The 24341-nt window shown below is 35.4% G+C and overlaps 1 protein-coding gene across 3 annotated transcripts in view; it reads right to left on the bottom strand.

Moving 5' to 3' along the window:
* FAM172A (family with sequence similarity 172 member A) overlaps positions 1 to 24341 on the bottom strand; it is a 446910-nt gene that overhangs the window by 400320 nt on the left and 22249 nt on the right. For 2 of the 3 annotated variants that reach the window (XM_049769145.1, XM_049769144.1), the window contains exon 3: positions 20638 to 20738. The exons of the other annotated variant lie outside the window; for it this stretch is intronic. In XM_049769145.1, the coding sequence (XP_049625102.1) occupies positions 20638 to 20738 (101 nt within the window). The remainder of the gene's footprint in view (positions 1 to 20637; positions 20739 to 24341) is intronic. 3 annotated transcript variants of the gene reach the window in all.

The following is a 24341-nucleotide window of genomic DNA, read 5'->3' on the forward strand; positions in this document are numbered from 1 at the left end:
TCTAAGTACTGTGCTTATACGTCCTCTTTTTTTTCTCTATTCTTTTTTTATTAAATATAATTTTTATTTTAATCATAGTGGCTTACATATCATTGACAATAATATTTTAGGTACATATTAACATAAAATCAGGGGAATTCCCATCACCAAATTGTCCTCCCTCCACCTCCATTCCCGTCCTTCTTCCCATAACCTCTTCCCTTACCCCCCGGAGCTGCTAGAATAAGTGGTCCCCTCTGTGCCTAGCTTACTACTTAGTGGTCTTACACCTATTTGGTTTTGGTACCTCCCTTACCCCCTCCCAATTGGGAGGCGGGACTAGATAGTTCAAGTTATTCGGTTTTGTTTGAAGAAGAGAAAAGTAATAACCTGGAGAAAAAAAAAAGAATAAAAGAATCAGATACTCCAGAAATGGGCAGAGTCCTTCTAGAGGCTTTCATCCTTGGTTTGAGAGACGAAGGGGGAAAAGAAGGTGAAACACCACAACAGTACATAAAGAACTGTCAAATAAAATATTCCGTGAGCATTCCAAAACGAAAAACAAACAAAAAATACCAACAACAAAAGGGTAAGCACCATATAAAAGCCATGGAATTGAGATAAAAAAAAAATGTGGCAGAGCACATAAGAAAAGAAAAGAAGAAAATAAATAAATATAAATAGAGACATCCACTTCAATAGCCAAACCACAACAATGAAATCAACAAAACAACAGATAAATAAATAATAATAAAAAAATTGTTTTGGGCTTTTTTTTTCCCCTCCTGCAGATGCACAGTAAATATTGGGGTCATTCGAAAAGGAATTTCCTTTGCCTAAGGGATAGAGGGTTTCTCCACCCTTGAAGTATATTGTCATGGGATTAACTATAGACTCCTTTCAGGTTCATTTACTCCTCCCTTGGTGTTTTTGTGGTGTATGGAAGACTTCTGCTCCGTCCTGGGTGATAACATCAGACCTCTGTATCTAGAGGTCTCGGTATCTGCATGAGTCAAGGAGTTGAACTTATGATTATGTCTTTCTTTTGTAGGTCCTCTTAAGCAGTTCATAAAGACCTATTTGGTGCTAGGAAACCCAGGCCTCCTACATACTAACCACATACTCAGTCCATCGAGCTATCTCTCCAGCCTGACTTATCTCAGATTTAGGCAAATATTCTCTGACATCTCTTTTCCAATCAATATAAATGTAGAAATATATTAGATTTCCCTCTGAATAACACATTCTTTGCATTTTATGGACTTTTATACCAAAAATATATATATTTGAGAAAAGTGAATTTACTATTAATTTAATATATTAATCCCAACCATCCAAATTTTCATAAACTATATACATAAATATATGGAACCACAGCAAAATTGCTTTAAATTTTATAAAAATTTGAATGGAAATGCCAATATTGTCATTTTATGCAATATTCAATCAAAAAATGTCATTGAGCTCCAGTCCCATTCCAGGCTTTGTGTAGCATCAAATAATGAGGTAATCCAAAGGAACAAATCCTCATTTTATCACTTAGTTTGCTAAAAAAAAAAAAAAAAACATATCTAAGATAGATATTAAGCTCACAAAAACACAAAGTATAAAATAAGTTATAATAAACATTACAATCTTGATAGTCAAACTTAATCTTGAATCAGAAAACAAAGAAATTTCATATTAAATCTAAAAAATGTAAACTATACCTTAAAAATGCTTAAGTTCACAATAATATGAATGTAAATTCTGACAAAGAAAAATGTATTTCCACAAGTCAGCTTGGACCAAGTCGACTATATGATGTCTTAAATTTATCCTAAAGTAATTGAAAAACAGAAGATAAATCTTGTAATGTCAGAATGCATTTATCCTCAGACTAGAGTCTGGCAAGAATACCAGCTAGACATTGTATAAGTAAGTACAAGTAGCCAGAGATAAAATCAGGAGCATTCCAACATCAAAACTTTCATGGATTCCATATGCCTGAATATTTAAAGAAAATTTCTTCCTCATGATATATATTGTTTAAATACTTTTGAGGAAATCATAATCGAAGTTTCATCTTTCTTCTTCACTGGTATATGCTATTTCTAGTTCCCAATGCTGCTTCCATACTTCCCAGTTTCTTAATACTGAACAACTCCTAAACTCTCTGTACATACCCTTTCTACTGCTTACCTCATCCAAACCCAGTTTTGATTTCTTTCCCCAAAAGTGGCATCACCATATAAACTGTGTGATTTCCTTAATGTAACTCATTTCTCCCTAGCCCACAAGAATATGTTCTTCATCTATGTTAACTGTGAGATCTCTCAAAAATCTACAGTTTGCAGTCAACAAATGTATGCTAAATTAATGAAATGTTTGGTAACTTAATGAAAGAATATATCAATGGATAAAGAAAATAAATCTTGAATAGAATAGAGGGCAGAGAGGTAGTATAGCATGTAAGGTCTTGCCTTGGTTACAATCAACCTGGGTTTAATCTCTGGCACCCAGTACGGTCTCATATACCCTATCAGGAATTATCATTTATTGTAGACTCAGAAGTAAGCTCTAAATACTTCCAGGTATGTATCAAAGGGCTAGGAGGAAAGAAAATTGGGGGAACACCTTTGTTTTGTAATAATAGCTGAGTGTCGTCTTAGAGTTGAAAATGATTATTCTGGACAAGAACAAGTGTTTAAAGGAGATAAAGTGTATCATATTCCTTCAGTACCAATACGGCAAACCACTTTATCTTAAAGGAAAAAAAATAAACAGAAAAAAGAGAGAGAAGAAAAATGTTTTCCACAGTGGGAGGCAAAAGAAAGGGCAGGGGAGAGGGTGGGAGGGAAACTGGGGACTTTGGTGGTGGGAAATGTGCACTGGTAAAGTTATTGTATATTCTATGGCTGAAACTTAATCATGAACAACTTTGTAACTGTGTATCTATCTCAAAGTAATTAAAGAATGTATTTATTTAAAAGAAAAAAGAATATGCTTTCAGTCTATCTGGCAAACTGAAGTAAACATTGACTGCAGCTTCAATGCCTAGTGGCCCCAGTCAGACTACTAGTTTCATATTTGCCTAACTCTGTACATTACATGAATATGAATGTACTGAAGGTGTATTTTCTAGGCTCATGAAGTAGCTAGTAGCAACTGGCCCAAGATTTTAGATAAATCTGTGGTTTCTCAAAAAAGTGAAATAGTTTGGATAAAAGCCAATAGAACTGATAGCTGAAGGTAAGTAAATGAAGAAAAGCATAATATTAGTGCTTTATGACACTCAGAACAGGAGAATATTATTGTGCCTTAGAATTAACTATATCATATACCTAGAGGGGCAAGGCTATAAGTTTGCCAAGACTACCTTTGCTTTGGAACCTGACAAGGTCTAAGCGACATAACACATAGGAGATATATTTTGGTTATTTGCTCTTACGATGAATAGGAAGAACAAATGAACTCTAGCAACACATCAATATCTTTCTTTCTTTCTCTCTATTTTATTTTATTCCTTTTTTCTGGTTATATGTATTACCAAAGCTTCATTTGTAAAAAAATTTTTCAGGAATCATCAAGTCATGCAAGTGTGCAAGTCCTAGCACACTGATCACTATGTAATTATAAAACCTTAATGAATGATGGCTTAGAAATAAAAAAAAAGTCCTGGCTATAATAAATAAGATAGAGCATGTGCACACTTCTTATGCCAAGGTGTGTTATATACACATTTCTGTGGATTGAAGTTATTAAATAGGTTAGAAACAGTGGGCTTCTGGAAAAAATAAAGATGAGGCACATCACATCATGTAACTATTTCAAAGTGATCAAAGAATATATTTAAAAAAGGAAAAAGAATATGCCTTCAGCCTATCTGGCAAAACTGAAGTAAACATCAACTACAGCATCACATGATATGCCTGAGAAGGAAGGCACCCAAGGAAGGTTCTATGAGATTTTATGGCAGATTCAGAATAAATTACTACTAGGTATGATCAATATCTGTAAAAGTAAATTTATGTGTCAATCAACTTTGCATTGGTGCTTGGATATGTAGTCTAACATTATTATACTGGCTGTTTCTGTAAGGATGTCTTTGGATGAGGATTACATTTAAATACTAGACTTTGAGTAAAAAAAAATTAACCTTTACAATACAGGAAGAGCCTTTCAACCAAATCAGGGACTTGGGAAGGAAAAAAAAAAAAAAAAACAAAGACTGACCTCCTTTAAGCAAGAGAGAATTTTGACTACAAATTATGACCTCAGACTGCAATTTTTCCGTAATTCTTGGTTCTCAAGTTTTCTAACTCCCCATCATATTTTTAACTTACCCAGCCTCCAAATCATATGAGCCAACAGTTTAAAATAAATGATAAATTCAACCTATTGAGTTTCTTGGGAGAATTCTTGAGTTCCTTGGGAAAATCCTGACTATCCCGTTAGCCTCATCTGAGCCCCTATTGTTTATGATACAGGTAAATTAAACATTAAGGGAAATAAAATATTATACACAATTATTTTTCAATAGTTTTAAAAGACATAAGATAGGGCCCGGAGAGATAGCACAGCGGTGTTTGCCTTGCAAGCAGCTGATGCAGGACCAAAGGTGGTTGGTTCGAATCCCGGTGTCCCATATGGTCCCCCGTGCCTGCCAGGAGCTATTTCTGAGCAGACAGCCAGGAGTAACCCCTGAGCACCGCCGGGTGTGGCCCAAAAAAAAAAAAAAAAAAAGACATAAGATACCAACAGAAAAAGGGTTATGTGGACCATAAAAACCTTTCTTGGAGTTAAATCTAAACTTGAAAGACAAATAATCTATAAGCAAATGCAGGATAGGGAGTGAAGCTAAATTCCTAGCAGCAAATGATCCCAGTACAATTAGGGAGCTAGAGATACTCAACAATAGGACACAGTAGAGAACTGCCAGTAAGTTTCTATAATGCAAGTGAGAAGAGTAGGAACTGGGATGAGAGGCAAATAATAAAGCTAGAAAAATATAAGAAGACCAACTCTTGAAAGGTCTTGTATGACAGCCAAGCAATTTATATTTCATTTTCTAGGGAAATATAAAAAGGTTCTAAAAACAAGAAAACAATCAGATTTTCCATTTTAAACAAATTCATGGTAGCAGTTTCAAACAGATTGGACAGTGAAATAGTGGAAAGAGAACAAGCATGGACAGGCCACAGTGGAAGTAAATATCTTAGCCGGGTTAGGTTGATGAGAAAATATTGTATAAGGGCAACTTAGGTGAGACAAGGGAATCTTGTGGAACATCTTAAAGCCTACCACAGAAGCCAAATGGTGATTTTCCTCTCAGATATTTATCTTTACTAGTAGTCAGTATTCTTTGGTGAAGAAAAATGGTTCTTTCTCACCTGCAAAAAAATAAATAATAAACTACAGCTCCTTATTAAAAAGCAAAAAGCTAGCTGGTAGTAATTTTGATTCCCAGTTTACAGAACGTTTTCCTTAGATGATAGAATATCACCTATATTTTACAAATATAATGCAATTGTGACTGAGTTATATTTTATATTAAATATTTTGTGACAAAACAAAATTCTGTGCTATCAGCAATTTTCTACCTTTTTTTTTTTTTTTGGTTTTTTGGTTTTTGGGCCACACGTGATGATGCTCCAGTGTTACTCCTGGCTATGTGCTCAGAAATCGCTCCTGGCTTGGGGGACCATGTGGGATGCCTGGGGATGGAATGGAGGTCAGTCCTAGCCCAGCTGCATGCAAGGCAAATGACCTACTGCTGCTGGATCGATCTGGCCCCAATTTGCTGCAATTTTTACAAAAAGAAGCACTTTCAAGTTGGTTCCTTTGTCCTTTTCACATACCTTTTATTTTCTTAACTATTTTAGATAATATTTTTACAATAATGTTAATATTTATAGTCTTGGTGTATGTTACCTCATTTCACTACCACTCATGTGCACAAACCTTTCACCCGTACCCCTGTATCACCTCTGATCCATTTAGGTCCCATCCTCAATCAAAAATTCTCAGTTGGTGCTCCAGTATCAGTTTATTATAAGTTGATACTATCTATCCTATAGTTCAGTTTCCATATACTCCACAGGTAACTGAGATCATCATTATGTGTTCTTCTTCAGGTTTATTTCTCACAGTCTAACGTCCTCTTGCTGCATCCAAATTGGAGCAAATTATGACTTCATCTTTTCTGATAGCTGCAGAACACTCCACTATGTATCTTGTACCACAACTTCTACCACTCATCTACTGTTGAATATTTGGGTCGTTTCCATATTCTGGCCAAAGTACTAAATATTGTAATGAATAAGGGTGTATTTATCTTTCCAAATTAGTATTTTTGTATTTCAGGGCTAGACGCAAGAAGTAAAATCACTAAGTTAAAGGATTTCGTAGTCTTACTTACTTAAGAAAGTTCCATATTATTTTGTTTTTGGTTTGTTTGTTTGTTTTTGGGCCACACTCAGTGACACTTAGGGGTTACTCCTGGCTCTGTGCTCAGAAATCCCTCCTGGCTCAGGGAACCATATGGGATGTTAGGGATCAAACCTAAGTCCATCCTGGGTCACCCACATGCAAGGCCCTACTGCTGTATTATTATGCCCCTCTGTATTATTATCTATAGAGGCTAAAAATCATAGGCATATTTATTTCTATGGTTAAATTAGTAAATTAGTGTAAAGAGTAAATTAGTTTCTTTCTTTTATAAATCACATTTCCACTAACATTGGTTGTTTCCAGTATTTTTTATGCATGACATTCTCATCTGTGTGAGGTCATACCTCGTAGCTATTCACATATTTTCATTAACTTGTTTATCTTTTAGCAAAATATAAAGTCTGATACTCTTTTTCTATTATCACAGTCCCCAAAGAAGCTAGTTCCTTTTAATAAGTGATGCACATAGAAACCAAAATCTTACCAACTTTTGTATTTTTTTTTTTTTTTTTTTTTGCTGCTGGGGAACAAGTACTTTCAGACTCTTACTTAGAACAGAACTAAAAATACATTTTTAAATCATGATGGGTTTATAGTGATAGTCATAAACTTATATTTTATGCTAAACGTGTTTTCCTGTTTTAATATTGGATTTGTATCTCTTTTATCAATTCCAGAAAAATCACAGTTGAAAACACATTTACATATATGCTTTAATAGATCTAATCATAAATTGTATCTAAATTTTATATCAAAATCATTACAAAAATTAATCTTTAACTGATAATTCTATTTATCCCTATATAAATCAATAAGTAATATGCCATTTATTATATCAAAAAATCCTTTAAAGTTTTATCTATTTTCTTAGTTATCAAAATAGACCAATGAGTTTTTTATTAATTTATCATATAAATATTTTATTTATTAATTTATATTTCACTCTACATCCTTATTGCAGTCTAGGATACATGGCTACAATGGTGTTAAAGTTTTTTATTTTGATGTTTAAAGTTCCTGAAACTTTACCACCACCAAACTGTCCAAGACCCATCACCACAATCCTCATTTTATTATTTGCAAGGTTCTTGGGAATCAAGGAATTACCTGCCCCAATACTGAGCCAAACATACCAATGTTTCAATGGGACCCAAGGATGCAAAGTTACCCTGGTGCAATAGTATAGGCTACCAGCAGCCCCCATCCCCTAGACAAGGCTCAGCGGTCTCCAGTACTATATATTTGGGAGTCCAAATGGTACTCGCAATCTAACATTGGCATAGACAAAACATGTAATGAATGAACCCTTATACTGGCTCCCTGGCCCCTAGTATCATAATGGTCCCTGCCATTACATTATAAAAACACACATTAGGAGCCAGAGCAATAGCAGAGCAGTAGGATGTTTGCCTTGCATGCAGCCATACTGTACAAATTCTGGTTTGATTCTCGGCATCCCATATGGTTTCCCAAGCCTGCCAGGAGCAATTTCTGAGCACAGAGACAAGAGTAATTAATCCCTGAGTGCCGCTAGGTATGACAAAAAAAAAAAAAAAAAAAAAAAAAAAAACCAACACCCCATATACCATATATAAACACATTAAAATATGTATATAATCCAAAAATCAAGGTATACAAAATACATTAGATATTACTTAATGCTATATCCTTTTCATTCTTCCATTCACCACAAATATTACGAATTTTAAGTTAACATTTCCATGATTTTATAAAAGTAAACATATATAACTCATTTTCATCCTTTCTCATACAAAAAAGCAGCTAAAATTTTGTAAAATACAGGAATTTGTATTCTAAAAGGATTATGCTATTTTATATTTCCACCAGTAACATGACAGCAATTTTTCCTTACAATCTCACATAATAAGTATGCCATCAAGTGTACAGATTTTTGTCAAACCACAAGTGAGAAGCTGTATCTCAGATTTTTATTAACATGCATCTTATTACAAGAGAGATCAATTATCTTTCCACATTTAAGGATAATTTTTATTTTTATCATGAAACACATATGTGTATTGCCCATTGGAAATGTTTTTTGTGTGTGCTATGTTTTGACCCTAGCCTTAGCTAGTTTCAGGACAACCAGTTACCTATGACAGTTGCCTTATTATTATTATTGTTATTATTATTATTCTGACAAGATCATGTCATATCATAAAAACAGAGAAAATCAGTTGAGAAACTGTTTCTTCAAGTCTATAATATCTAATTACTAATATCTTATTTTATGAACAGATACTAAAGAGAATGTAAGTCAAAGAAGCCTGCTAACCAACTCTATCTCTAATTTTATATAGGGCTAATTTACTTCTTTACAAAAAATGAAAACTAAAAAACCATTAATATCAGTAATAATAAGCAAAGAGAATATTATGCAGCCGTCACGAGAGATGAAGTCATGAAATTTTCCTATACGTGGATGTATATGGAATCTATCATGCTGAGTGAAATAAGTGAGAGGGAGAGAGATAGATGCAGAATAGTCTCACTCATCTATGGGTTTTAAGAAAAATAAAAGTCATTTTTTGCAAAAATCCTCAGAGACAATGAGAGGAGGGCTGGAATTTCCAGTTCACTTCATGAATCTCACCACAAAGAGTGGTGAGTGCAGTTATAGAAATATCTACACGGAGAACTACCACTACCATGTGAATGAATGAGGGAACTGGAAAGCCTTTCTAGAGTACAGGTGGGGTGGGGTGTGGTGAAGGGAGATTTGGGACATTGGTTGTGGGAATGTTGCACTGGTGAAGGGGGGTGTTATTTACATGACTGAAACCTAATCACAATCATATTTTAATCAAGATGTTTAAATAAAGATATTATAAATAAAAAAAGAAATTGAACCCATATTTTCTGAACTCTGGTCTTTAATTATTTTACAATACTAAATGTATGGATTTGCGATATAGGTTTATTAGTAGAATGTTTACTTGGATGGGTGATGTACAGGGTTCATACTCAGCAACACATACAACAATATCAGATTAATGAACTTCACACTATATATATCAGATATAAAATATATGATCACATTATATATTATAATATAGTAATTATACACTGATAATCACATTATAATACAAATATTGAACAGTTGGATCTAGTAAGATAGTACAACACGTAGAACGTCTGACTTGCACAGGGTCAACTGATGTTCAATCCCTAGCACCAAGCCAATAGTGATCTCTGAGTGCAAAGCCAGGAGTAAACCTGAACAATGCTGGGTATAGTCCCCCAAAATAAAATATGTGAACATTAAAATATTAATTTACATTACAGTTCTTAAGTTACTTATAATCTCAAATATCTAATTATGACCACAGGAAAAATTCTATATGATGCCACTGACTTTATTACTTAATATAGAACCTTGCCTGAGTACTATCTCTACAACCCCAATTTTTCATTATCTTATAAGATACATTGTTAGTTTAAATCCAGAGAAATATATATATATGTATATATATCCTTAGTCATTTTAAGTGTAATTCCTATCCATGAATATAGAGCCAAAAACTGCATAATTATAGATATTCTCCCGTTAAGTACACTGAATGCTATTTATTAGGTAACCAAGATAAATATCAAAACAAATAGAAAGACAAATTAGCAAGAAATATATATTCTCTCATCATGTCTGTAGTATTATAAATGCTCCATTTGATAATGACTCAGTACTGACATAAAAAAAAAAACCCTCAAAATTTAACAAGTTACATTTTGTGTGTCTTCCATTACTAACTACTTAACATGATATTGCATCTAGTCTTCCTGAGTGAGTCCACCAAAAACATTGTTTGGCATTAATTCATATAGCTAGCAAGAGATACCGTTTCTCTACTCTTTAAAATGACAATATCCTTTTAAATTTAAAGAAATTATACAAACTTACTAAGGTTATATGTCTTTATCAAACTGAAAACAGAAAAATGTATATAATATATCCTATGTGCTAGCAAACGCACTTGTTTGAGTATAAAATGCATCTATGTAAATATGAAGTATTTTTTTGGTGTGATTATGGCACTGCATTTTAAAATCAAACTGACAGCTCAGTTTATTTTACTTACACAATAAGTTTAATTTACATAGAAATGATAGAGAATTTCAAGAGCGAGTCTTAGGAACAATTTCTGCTGAATGACTGCTATAATAATCTTAAGTCAGAAATAAACAAACTAAAACAGCAGTTGTGAAACATATATAGCACTTGCTGAAAACAAAACTCAATATTCAAAAGGGAAAACACTAAAAAATATTTAAAAGAAAAAAAAAGAAGGGGTTTTAGTTTAGATTGCTGGCTGAAGTAAAAATCTGTTTCCTTAAAACTTCAATCATGAGCACAGCAAAACTTATTAAGACAGGTTCCAAAACAACAAATTCAATTCCATACTATATTTTAAATAACCATTTGTTCAGTACTTAATTTCTGGGCTATGGTAAAATAACTTTGATAGGTTTTAATTTAATGGAACTAAGTACTATCTTATTGACAACATGAATTACTGGATATGAAGAATTATTTGACTTATAAAAATTGTAGACAGCTACAAAGAAACATATATTTGGAGTTCAGTGAAGCAATTCAGGAATTTGACTATGAGAACTAAAAATGTGCAAATGAGGACTAGAGATGTAAATTGGCAGTAGAATACTTACCTGGCACATATCTGAGGTGCTAGGCTACACCCCCATTATAATCCCCTGCCCAAAACAAAACCAAAACAAAACAAAAAGTAACAAATATAATGTTGTGTTCTGGGTTTTTTTTGTTTTGTTATTTTGGTTTTTGGGCCACATCCAGCAGTGCTCAGGGGTTATTCCTGGCTAAGCACTCAGGAATTGCTCCTTGCAGGCACAGGGAACCATATGGGATGCCTAGAATCAAACCCAGGTTGGTCCTGGGTCGGTTGCATGCAAGGCAAATGCCCTACTGCTATGTTATCTCTCCAGCCCCTTTTGTGGGAAGAAAAAAAGAAATATATATATGTATATAAATAGCCTGTTGTTTACCAAATAACTTCATTGACAGTTTAATAGCTTGAAGCTTTTAAATGTAAATGAAATTAAAATAAAATAGTTACTTGATTATTTTATAATAAGAAAAATTATCAACAGATACTTTCTATTTTTATCAATAATATAAAATTTGATATTTAAACTCCTAACAGTAAAACTTATTTAAAATGCCAGATCCTAAAATTTATAAGAAATTTTATGTCTATATTATATTCACTTATTATTTAAATTATTATGATAAATACTACTAAGATATTAAAATTACTTTTTTCTAATATAAAGATATGCATTTAAAATTGTTTTACAGAGGACCACTGAGAAAATACAGAGGATAGGGTGATTCCATGTGGCTGTGCCAAGTTTTTGATCCCAGCACCCTAACAGGTCCTCCTGCCCCTGTCAGGAGTGATTCCTGTAGACAGAGGCAGGAATCAGTAAGGCCTGAACACCAGATGTGGACCTAAAAAAAAACAAACAAACCATAAATGCTATACAGAAAGAAGAAATGAAGATGACTCAGAGAAAGGGTGGGGAGGAAAAGAAATAGCCAAGTCATGCCTTGGTTTACTTTATCAACTTTATTTATTTTTATTTTTTATTTTTTTTTTTGGTTTTTGGGTCACACCCGGCAGTGCTCAGGGGTTACTCCTGGCTGTCTGCTCAGAAATAGCTCCTGGCAGGCACGGGGGACCATATGGGACACCGGGATTCGAACCAACCACCTTTGGTCCTGGATCGGCTGCTTGCAAGGCAAACACCGCTGTGCTATCTCTCCGGGCCCTATCAACTTTATTTTTATGCTCAATTTTTTATTTGTAATATTGCTAAGTGGAACTCATATTTAAATCAACTTCCTTTGTTTTTGAAAGATGATAAAAAAATATGTAGAGTAAGAAGAAAGAAATTTATGAGGAGAAAAAAGAAGAACCATGGAAGTGGGAATTAGGGAAAAGTTTCCTCAATGAGAAGACAATCAAATACTGAAAGCAGGTAGAAATTAAAAAGGAAAAAGGAGAATAAAAAGAGAGAAAACAGGAAAGAATAAAAATATATAAAATATGAACGAATAACACACTGGTTTACATCCAACTTAAAGGCATACTATGGAACATGGATGAAAAGAAAGGTCCATATAAGATTTAAGTTTCACTAAAACCAACTTCTAGTAATTCATTGTACTGAAAAGCCTATTATCACTGGAATATAACTATAAGTCATATAATTATTTCCTAAGACGTAGAAAATAAAATTCAATTAAAAACCAGACTTCAAAGGCAAGATTTCCTTTATAGTAAATTAAAATTAAAAATTGTAACATATAAAACATATGAAGTAAGTATGCAACAAAATGCCAAACATGATTTCTGTCTCTAGTCTTTGAGTGTTTTATTTGTGCTGTTTAATACTAAAAAGTAATGTTAATTTTTCATCCCCATGCTGGATTATTGAAGAATAAAAGAGATTGGTTATTAGAGCTTATAGTTATAAATTATTGGTCTAATAATATAGATTGATCTAATAATAATATTAAATTAATAATAAATATAAATAATTATTGGTATAATGATATACATCAATTATTGGTCTGAATTCAAGGAAAACTGCATTAAACATTAAATTTTATCATTTAGAGCAGTTCTTTGAGATAACTTGATGAGCACAAATCTGAAAATAGTTATCAGTGTCCACAGTGGGCTCCTAATATATTCCAAGGAGGTACAAATAAAAAAATCACATAAATGAGTGAACAAGATCCAAGATTGGGGCACCAATTGCTAAATGGCTGGAGGGGAGTCACTTCTCAGAAGAAGCAAATAAAGTCAGAAGAGGACCACAGTTGAAAAAAAAATGACAGACCTAGAAAGTATAGACTATTTTAATCCCTATGTAATCATTAAGTTGGAAATGTCAAATATTTTGATTAAGATGCAAAGTCTACCAGAAATATGTGACCCTCATTATATCCAAAGAACTATGCAGAGGGCTTAACAGAGGTATTTAGACATAGAATTATCTAGTAAGACACACTAGCCAGATAGATGATGTTGATAAATATTAAAAGTAAAAGAGCTCTGAGGGCAAAAAAAAAAAGAGGGGGGACATAAGTTTAGAGAATAGGACCTGACAAATGAAAAAAAATATTGCATGTTCCTTAAGGAAAAAATAAAAGGATAAAATGTAAGCCTTATTCAAATATAAATAAACTATCATGGTCCATCCCTAATGCCATATAGTATGGATAGTCTATAATTAAAATTTTATAAGTTTGAAGCATGTAATTAATTTAAGTGGAAATGGGCAGTTTTGGCAGCAGTAGAGATTATTCAAATAATTACATAGTCTTAAATTATAAATGCTAGAGCAAATGTCAAGAACTGTGAAGGTCTAGGTTTTTACTCCGCTCTCAAGCTAACAAGCTGACCTGCTAAAGAATTTCAAGCTGCCAGAGAAACTCAACTCCTGGGTCAGAGACAAGATACTCTAAAACTGAGAGCAGGATGACTTGTTTAAACTTGTTCAACTTTTCCTACTTGTGATCATATTTTGCCTGAGAACATTTCACACAAACTCAGGTAAACAGATGTATAATAATAGAGGAAACAAATTTTTCTAATAAAAGATCATAAAATAATTTATAATTATTCATTTTATTATATATTTTTATTTAAAGCATCATGATTACAAATTAACTCACAGTTAATTTTAGACACAATATTTCAGCACCAATCTTACCACAGAGTCAACCTCCCATTACCAATCTTCCCAGAATTCATCACATACCTCCTGTTCTATCTAGCCTGCCATCAGAACAGGTACCTATTTAACTTTGGTTGTTTAGTCTAGGGATTTAATTCTTGACTTCATGGTTAGGATATTTCGTCCTGTCTTTTCTTACTGCCACCAATGTTTTGGTTTTTTTAATTTTTTAAAAAAGAACTGTTTTCTGTATAGTCACCATGAAATTAAAAAGTTAGTAATAATTGAGTTTCAGGTACACAATGCTTCAATGGCAATCCCTTTTCCGATGTCCACTTCCCTCCACCAATGTTCCCCCCAACATTTGCCTCCCACCAGTCTGCTTCTACAAGAGACTTCTAGAAGCAGAGGCATTGTTAGTTTTATTTTTTAGAAGATATTTCTTTTTTTAATAATACCTTTTTTTAAGCACTGATGAAATGTTTTGCAGTTTTCTTTATACGTCTTTCACCTCTTTAATTTAGTTGACTCAAAAGTACTTGATTTTTGGAGGCGCAATTGTGAATGGAACTTTTTTTTGTTAATATCACTTTCTTCTTTTTCATTATTTGTATATAGGGAATCCATAAGGTTTTGCATATTAATTTTGTAAACTGACACTGTACTATAAATCTATTATTACTAGTAGCTTTTTTGCAGTGTGTAAGATTTTCTAAATATAGACTCATGTGATCTGCAAATAGAAAGAGCTTGACTTCTTTCTTTCCTATCGGGATGCCCTGGATATCTTTTCTTGCATAATTGCTTTGGCAAGTACTTCCAGTATTATATTTAATGGAAGTTATGAAAGGGCACAACCTGGTCTTGTACAAGACTTAGAGGAAATTGGTCCCCATTGATAATAATGCTTGTCATGTGTTACCCCTCCCCCAATTCCATATGCTAATTTTATCTGGATGGTTAATCTCACTCACACCTGGGAGAGGCTGTTGTTTAAGATAGAAGATGAGGCTGGGGGAGGGGTAGGGTGAGAGGATATGCAGCTAAAATAGAAAATGAGCAGCAAGAAAGAGGCTGCTTTGCTTGGAGCAGTGGTGCAAGCAGTAGAGTGTCCGCCTGGCACATGCTAACCTAGGATGGACTGCAGTTCGATCCCCGACATCTCATATGGTCCCCAAGCCAGGAGCAATTTCTTATTGGTTCCAGGATAAGTTCTGCCCAGTCATGGTTGTCAAAAGTCTGTGTTCTGTAGTTAGTGATCTTGGTTTTTGCACAGATGAAAGAATAATGTGTCTTCTGATTTCATCTTACCCAAGCCTTCTTTTCTGCATTTTTTTTTATTTTAATCAAAGTGGATTACAAATCTTTCACAGTAATATTTTAGGTACATAGTGATATTGAATCAGATGCGTTCCCACTGTTGCAAGTCAGCCCTGGATGGGGCTGGATGATGATGGGATGGAGGATGAGGTCTTTCTCCAACCAGCTCGGACCACGCATCTGCCACCCTGTTCAGCTGGTGGTTCAGAGGGTGATATTGGCGGGTAAAAAAAACTCACAGGCAGTCAGGCTTCAGGAGATATCAGCTTTATTCAGTGGATAAGGCTGAAGCAAAAGCCCCAGAATCAGTCCCATAAAAAAAGCCCTAGCCTTCCACAGACCCTTGCTTTTATACATCCGAATCAGGTACCACCCTATGGTGGGAGCAGAATGCCAGGTCACACCCTAGGGTAGGGCACAATTATTGATTAGGGTAGGGTCACTAACCCAACACCCAACACCAATGTTGTTCTCCTGTCACTTCTGTTCCCAGCATGCATCCCATATCCCCCTTTTTACTCCCCAGGCTGCTAATATAAGTTGTCTTCTCTGTGTCTAGTATGTTGTAAACTGGGTATCGATTCTGTTGTCGATGACTTTGAATTTTTTAAGGAAGTTGTCTGTTTGAAAGACAGTTTTTGCAGTGAGCAAAAAATTAGATTCAATTCTCTAATCCATTTTGCCACTATGTATCTCAACTATTGTACTTAGTCCACTGACAATGAGAAAGAGATTTGCCATGGGATATTGTTCCATCTTTTTGTAGAGCTTTGGTATTTTTGCTAGTTTATCTTGCCTTAGAGTAGACCTTTAACTTCTTTTTTTTTTCTCTTGGTGTTTGGGCCACACCCAGTGATGCTCATGGGTTACTCCTGGCTATGTGCTCAGAAATCACTCCTGTCTTGGGGGACCATATGGGATGCTGGAGGATCAAACTGTGGTTCATCCTAGGTGAGCGCTTGCAAGGCAAATGCCCAACCGCTTGCATCACCACTCTGGCCCCTCAGTTCTTCTTCTAAGGTTGTTTTTGAGTTTATAAAGTTCCCGAGGTGATGTTTATCTGAGTCAATCTGTGGATCCTTCCTTCAAACCTGAATGAAAATCTGGCTGAGAAAATTATTCTTGGTGAGGAGTTCATTTCATTGATTTTTTTCACTAAGCCCCACCACTGCATTCTGCCTGGAGGGCTACTTGTGGTAAATCGGCTGTAAATCTTAAATTTACTTCTTTGTATGTAATTTCCCTTTTGACCTTGCTGCTTACAGTATTCTATCTTTCTCTAAGGTTTATCATTATGTAAATATGTGCCTTGGCGTGCTTTTATTTAGATCTCTTTTGTATGGCAGTCTTTAGGCATCCAGAATGTAAGTAAGCATTCTTCAGCTCTGGGAACTTCTCAGGGAGGATGTCTATGACTGTTGCTTCTTCATAGATGTTTTCTTTCTGAACCTCTGGGATCCCAATGATTTTTATGCTGTTCCTGTTGAATTTATCCCGAAGATCTATTGTCTGTTCATTTACAAGGATTTTTCTGTTCTTTTATTTTAAGGTTCTTTTCCAACTTCTTCTATTTTGGGAAGTGTTATACAGCTCATCTTCCAGCTCAATGATTCTGTAATCAGCAGGTATTACACGACTGGTAAAGCTTTTCAGTGAGATCTTCATTCGCCTACTAAGTTTTTCAATCCTAATATTTCTGTTTGAAATGTTTCCATTTTTATTCTTATATCTTCTTGGCTCTTACTGGCTGGCTGTTCCAGGTTTCTTTGAGTTCTTTTAATATCCTTAAGCATTTGAACATCCTTTGAATATGTGAAAATCCTGATCAGAGGAGCTATGTAGGTGGCTGATGTTAGTTGGGTCTTCAGAATTACCATCTTCATTCACTGTGATCAGGTTCTATGTTGTTTTCTCACTGTGACCTTTGTAATGTGGTGGTATTTTTTACCTGTTGCGATAGGCTCCTTGACTAGAAGAACTGTGTGGCACAATGTGAAGCAGAGTGGTTGTGCCCTTTCTTATCTGAGCACCCACAGCCCACAGCTGCTACTGCTGCTGCAGGTCAACGGTCCACCTTTCTCCCAGCCATGATCTTGTCTGGGCACAATCCTCTCAGTTCAGTTCAATATGCTGCCCACAGCCCACAGTTACTCCCACTAATACAGGTCAAAAGTCCTTTTTTTTTTTCTTCCAGACATGAGCTCGTCTGGGCACACTCACTTCAGTTCAATTCAAAATGGTGCTTTTAATCCAAAATAGCCTATAGCCCACAGCCACTCCCGCTGCTACAGGTCAACAGTCTTTTTTTTTATCCAGCCACAATCTTGTCTGGGCACACTCACCTCAGTTCAGTTTTAAAAAAAAATAGGGCATTTATCTCTGCTTCTCTCTTTTTTTTTTTTTTTTTCCACACAGTGAAGTTTATTCCCAACAAAGTTCCCCTCTCTCTTCCCCAGGCCCGGACAGGGATTGACAGGCTGGAGCAAAGATGGAGCTCCTGTGTCAGGAGTATAGATGGGGAACAGGCCATGTGTGTGTCTGGCCCCCCAGCCTACTGAATACACTCCGCCCTCAGGAGAGGAGAGGGGCATTGGCTCCAGGGTGGTTCCAAAGTGTCATGTGAAAATATATAGATATATAGATATATATCTATATATTTTTTTATATGCAGTGGCCAGTCCAGCATGGCACTCACACCTCTGTCTGAAAGTCACCATCAGGGCATTCTGTGAGCTCCCAGGCTGCTGGGAAAGGCTGCTGGGTATAGGGACAGCTGCTCTCAGAGTTTGTGAGGCAGCGAGCTCAGGTTCATGGACTTGAAGGTGCTCCAGTTCTGCTGCCACCACTGCTGAGACAGGTTAGGACATACTGGGATACTCTCCAGGGCTATGTTTCTCTCTGGACACACTCCACTGGGCCCCTTACCTGAAGCCATGGTCCACTGTTTCTCCCTCTTGGCCATAGATGGGCTATGGTAAACTTCTGAGTGCTGCTTCTGGGTGTGCATCACCTTCTCAAAGTCCAAGTCCAAATACCATAACTTCTTCCACTCGAGGGAGCTTAGTTTCATGGTGGAGCCAGGCACAGTGCATGGCATGGTGCACTCATCTGGCTCAGGCACTTGGCTGGCGCTGAGTGTGGGTGATGGCAGCTGGAAGGTCATCCCTTAGGTGTTTTGAAGAGACCCATGGGCAGAGCCCAGGCCCAGGGCCGAGTGGTCCACCAACAGGAAGATGGGGTAAAGGGCCAGTGTCCTGAGGGCCCTCAGGATGTGCCTTTGGGCCAAACCTGCTGCAGTGGCGGCTCCCCACCCCCTGCACCATCCATGCGAGGCTGCAGGCTCAGAGTCCACCTGGGTAAAACCATGTAGTCCCCTTCAGAGCCAAGCTACTCAAATCCTATTCAGATCCTCCAGAGGAAGTATGGGTGGACAAGCACAAAGACTGAACCCATAGCAGAACAGAAGCCCATTTGAGGACAGTTATGAAGCCTAAACTTAGGAGGAGATTGGTAGTGAACCAGCTCAAACATTGTCACCAATGCTAAAGAAAACATTATTTTTTGTGCCTTAAACAGCATATAAATTTGACTTCTGCCATGAAGGAAAATGCAATCTCTATCTTCCAAAGCTGATTCTGATACAAACACTCTAGAAAATATAGTCCAAAACAAAAGCAGCCAATGTTTTCGTTTTGAGCCCTGAACCTACATAAAACATCCAAGAAAAACTGTCTCCCAACAAACACAAACATATTTCTTTGTTATCGTTAAATGAAATCATTCATGTTAACTGTATTATTGAATACCAAAAAGAACACAGAAATGTCAGTCTTTAAAGATGTGATGTAGTTGTCTGCTTATCACACTAAACCAGCAATATTATATGAGATACCAAATTTGACTATCAAGTTAAAGGTAAGCAGCTTAGATTTAATTCACTAACTAAATACTAATTTTTTTCAAACAGATAAGTACTTTATTAAATTTAAAATATAAAAGAGAACTAACTACATATATGTAAAGGTGAATATAATTATTTGTTATATACTGCATAATGAATTATCAAGATAACTAATTCATTTGTCACATTACACAGGCAACAATGGTTACCCTTCCTTTTTTTTTTTTTTTTTTTTTAGAGGATTTCATCTCTTTAAGACCTTTTTTTAAATATTATTTGTCTTGAATGTTGAGTCCCTGGTTTTGATTACTGGCTCCCTAAGACCTCAACAAACTGCCAGGTGATGGTCTGGCCCATAAATACTGTCACTAATTTTGACATGTTAAAAATGAGTCATCAGTGAAGACTCACTGCAAAATACCACAGTCATTGGAAGGAAACACTCATGTAAGAATAAACCAGCACCTTCACAACCCCAAAGTGCCCAAGACCCTCTTGAGTCATTTCCTCTCTCCTGCACCCAACATTAAATCTGTAAATGCCTACTGCTTGGCAACCTCAGTTTTATAGTAAAAGTCCAAGGGTTTGTCATGAGTCAAAACCATATAAAAATAACCTTCTAAGCCAAAAATATATTTCATATCTAACACCATTAAAAATAACCAGATAGAAACTATGGAGATGGCTGCAAGGGTTGGAGTACACGCCTGACATGCTCAAAGCTCCAGGTTCAATACCTGACCACTGCATTATCCCAAACACCTCCAGATGTAGCCCAGCAGTTCCTAAATACTGCTAGATATGGCCCTGGAAGCTCTTAGACTGATTAACAGAAGGACCTGAATGAAATGTCCAAGTAGTGAGCCAATCGGGCAGGACAGTTGTATTACATAATAATGGGAGTGGCCCAATGTGCTCTCTGAGCACTGCCAAGGAGCTATGGAACCATAATCAAATCAAGAAATAGCATAACATGCTGGAATGCAGGTTTTGCATGCTGGCTGCAGTTCTGGGTTCAATCTCTAGCATCATCATGGCCCCTCAAACATTGCCAGCAAGGACTTCCAAGCAGAGTCAGAGAGCCTTGGAACATAGCTAGCTGTAGCCCCAAAACAAAACCAATGAATCAAATAAAATTCAAAAAGACCTTTAAGATTACTATTTCTGAAGGCATGAACTATCTCAGATTCAAAATCTTTATTCTACTTAAAATCAGAAAATAAAATCAGAGTATACATATAGACATATATATTTATCCATACCTCACCCAGAGCTTCATATCTCTTCTGGTTCCATCTGTGCAAGTCTTCCCGGTAGTTAAAAACAAATGGTTCCCCAGTTTTTATATGTCTTAACTGCCCCTCTAAAAAATAAAAATAGTATTATTATTTTGTTGATTGAGTACATTTATAATATGAAAAAACAATAAATAATGTGATTATAAATTTAAAATTACTTTCACTGACTCATCTCTTTCTTTGGTATATTTTGTAGTATTCAAACAATACCATTGTAGACCATATTTTAAAAAATTCCTTTTTTTTTTTTTGGCTTTTGGGTCACACCCAGCAGCACTCAGGAGTTACTCATGGCTCTGTACTCAGAAACAGCTCCTGGCAAACATGGGGGATCATATGGGATGATGGGATTCAAACCACTGTTGTTCCTGGATCAGCTGTGTGCAAGGCAAATGACCTACCACTGTGCTATCTCTCTGGCCCCAAAAAATCCCTAACTTCTTAAATATTATACTTTCTTATCTTAATTGCTTTAACATAAAATAAATTAACAATATTTAAGCACCTATAATGTTTAAAGATCTTTACTGGTTATAGCCTTAAGCGCGACACAAAATCTTAAGTTTAAGAGGTTACCTATGATGTAAAAGGCACTGGAAAGTTAAGCAAACTTTCAAAAAGTCAGGAAATTAAGAAAACAATCTAAAAGTTTCCTCTGACAACTCAAGGAGAGAATAAAGTCTAAGGTGCATCTAGAATCACAAGGATTCCTAAAGGACAGAATAAGCTCAGAAACCATCAGTGAGATTTCTCAAGCAGCCTACAAATTATGAGTCAGATTTCAAGTGGAAATGAGAGAGACAGTGAACTAAGATAAGCTTGTACTGTCAAGCATAAATAACTCAATTGGAAAGATTTTTATTAATATAGAAAAATCTGATGAACAATTTCAAAAGTACAAGCAATCAAGAGAAAGGCAGATGCAAGCCCAGCGAGACACTGATATTGTTCCTAGGGAATCTCATCTTAATGGACAGCACTCCTCGTTTGAACTAGGTGAGATCACTAAGTATAAGGCATCTCATATGTTCAAGAGTTTTGACTATAAAACACCTCTTCTATGTGCCATAAACTACATATATTTGGGGGGGACTAGCACCCTAGTCCATACCTAGTGGTATTCAGGGACTACTCCTAGTTCTGGCCACTTGCAGCCATGCTAAGAGAGAATCATTTATGGGAAATTAATGCAAGTAGTTAGTTATATGCAAGTACCTTAACCTCTATATAAGTTATCTGTGCCCCCTTTTTTTCTTACTTAATATAGACTGATTTAAGAAATTTGAAGGTGGAGAGGGAGAAACAGAGAGATAACACAGTATTCTATAGAATAAAAGAATGCCAAGAGTAACCCATGAAGAAAAGGAAATTACATATCCCAAGTGAGGTACAGGTGAACCAAGAATGAGGATGGGCACCATACTTCTTATAGCAATACCAGACCAATCATCCTGCCCAATGTATTCACTAGATAGGGAATCTCTTCATAGCAAACATTAATCCATATTTACCAAAGAACAAATGATAACGGCCAAAGAGAAAGCTCAATGGGCTAAGCATATGCTTTGTATGCAGAGGCCTAGATTCCACCTCAGCACTACAGTCTTCCATATACCACTGGACAGCAGCCCTAAAACACTAAGCCAGGAACAGTTCCCAAGCATTATAGGGTATGGCCCCCAAATAAACTAAGTTAATTCTATTTCAATTACAAAAATAATAGAAATATATTGTTCTTTAATGTAAGGGAAAACAATTCTAGGAAAAAAAATATAAAATAGATACCCCATCTTTCTTTCCTCGGTACTTATTCCCTTGGTAATCAGGAGAGAACATAGACCAAATAGGTTTTTGTTCATTTTGTTTGTATTTGGGCCACACCCATTGACACTCAGGGGTTACTCCTGGCTATGCACTCAAATCACTCCTGGATTGGGGGGACCATATGGAACGCAGGGTGATCGAACTGAGGTCGGACCTAGGCTAGAGCTTGCAAGGCAGACGCCTTACCTCTAGCGCCACCGCTTCAGCCCCTAGACCACATATATGCCAATGCTTTAACATCTTCCCATTTTACAACCTAAAACAAAACTATACAAATATTTAAAAGTTGAAGTAACATTACCCAATTTAACAACAAAGCTTACTAAGTCAAACTGTAAAGCAATAAAGAATGACACATAAATAAAACAATAAAAGCCCCAAACGATGGGATTTGAACTTATCCTAAGAGCAGCACTAAGGATCAATGTGTTGTTTTCTACATTAAAACTTAAAAAAAAGCTTAGGATAAGAAGTGAAGCATTATTAAAATAAATGGAATTAATATTTGATTCTTATGCAATATGGACAAGCAGAGTGAAGAAAGAGCTTAAAGGAAAATTGTGACCCAGATAATGAACTCAGAAAATATATTATATCAATTAAAACTACTTTACTACATTTGAATCAATTTAGGCATATAAAAAAATGGATGTTTTTAACAGTGACATAAGAGCTAATCTATCTATAGAGTACCAAATACTCTCATACATGAAATAGTCTAGGTCACACAAAGCTCAATTCCTATTTCATTTTTTGAAATGTCCATATTATTTCCCAAAAGTTTGTAAACATTCCCACCAGCAGTGAATGAAAATCCCTTTTCCCTAAATCCATGCCAACACTGGTTATTTTTGGATTTTGTGATATGGGCCAGTCTCACTGGTGTGAGATAATATCTCATAGTTGTTCTGATTTACGTTTCCCTAATAATAAGACAGCATTTTTTCATATACCTTTTGCTATTTTCTTTGAGGAAATTTTTGCTCATATCTTTCCCCAATGTGTTGATGGTCGCTGTCATATTTTTCTTATATATTTCCACCAGTTCTTAATATCTTAGATATCAATCCTTTATTATAAAAATAGTAGGAAATTATTTTTTCTCAATATATGGTATATATTTTTATTCTGGCCATTTCTTTTGAATTGTGGAAACTTCATAGTTTGACTTAGTCCCATTTTTTTATCTTTGCTTCTATTTACTTAGATATTGAAATGGAATTATGGAAGATGTTCAGTTTCAAAAACATCATGAAGTGACCTACCTTAATACAATTCTACAATTCATTATTCAAGTTCAACATTAAGGTATTCAATCCATTTTTATTTGACTTTTGAGCATGGAGTTAGAAAGGGATCTAATTTTTTTTTTAGGTGACCAACCAATTTTCTCATTGTCATTTACAGAAAAGGTTTTTTTGCTCCTCTTCATACTTTTCCCCCCTTTTATCAAAGATTAGTTTGTGCATGTGCCTGAGCAAATATCTCTGGGTACTTTGGCATTTTAAATACAAGGAATGTTTTTAAAGACACAATGAAAAAAAAATCTCTTCTTCACCTATGCTACAGAATTCTTTCTCTTAGTGTGAATTGTGTATTTCTAATGTTTTATTCAACTACAGATAAATTTAGAATTTTCTCTAATCAAATAAAGATTCATTATAGTTTTATTGTGAGATTTTGTCATTATAAGACTGACAAAGAAGTTTCTAAAGATACTAAGTTAAAACTGTTCTGTTGGGGTTTGATACTGAGACCTACTTTCTAATTTCCAATCTTCACTTCTCAGAAAGTCCTCAACAATCCTGAATTCAAAGATGAACTAAAGTATGCTAAAAATAACA

The sequence above is a fragment of the Suncus etruscus genome, chromosome 2, assembly GCF_024139225.1.
Source record: "Suncus etruscus isolate mSunEtr1 chromosome 2, mSunEtr1.pri.cur, whole genome shotgun sequence".
Taxonomy (NCBI): Eukaryota; Metazoa; Chordata; class Mammalia; order Eulipotyphla; family Soricidae; genus Suncus; species Suncus etruscus.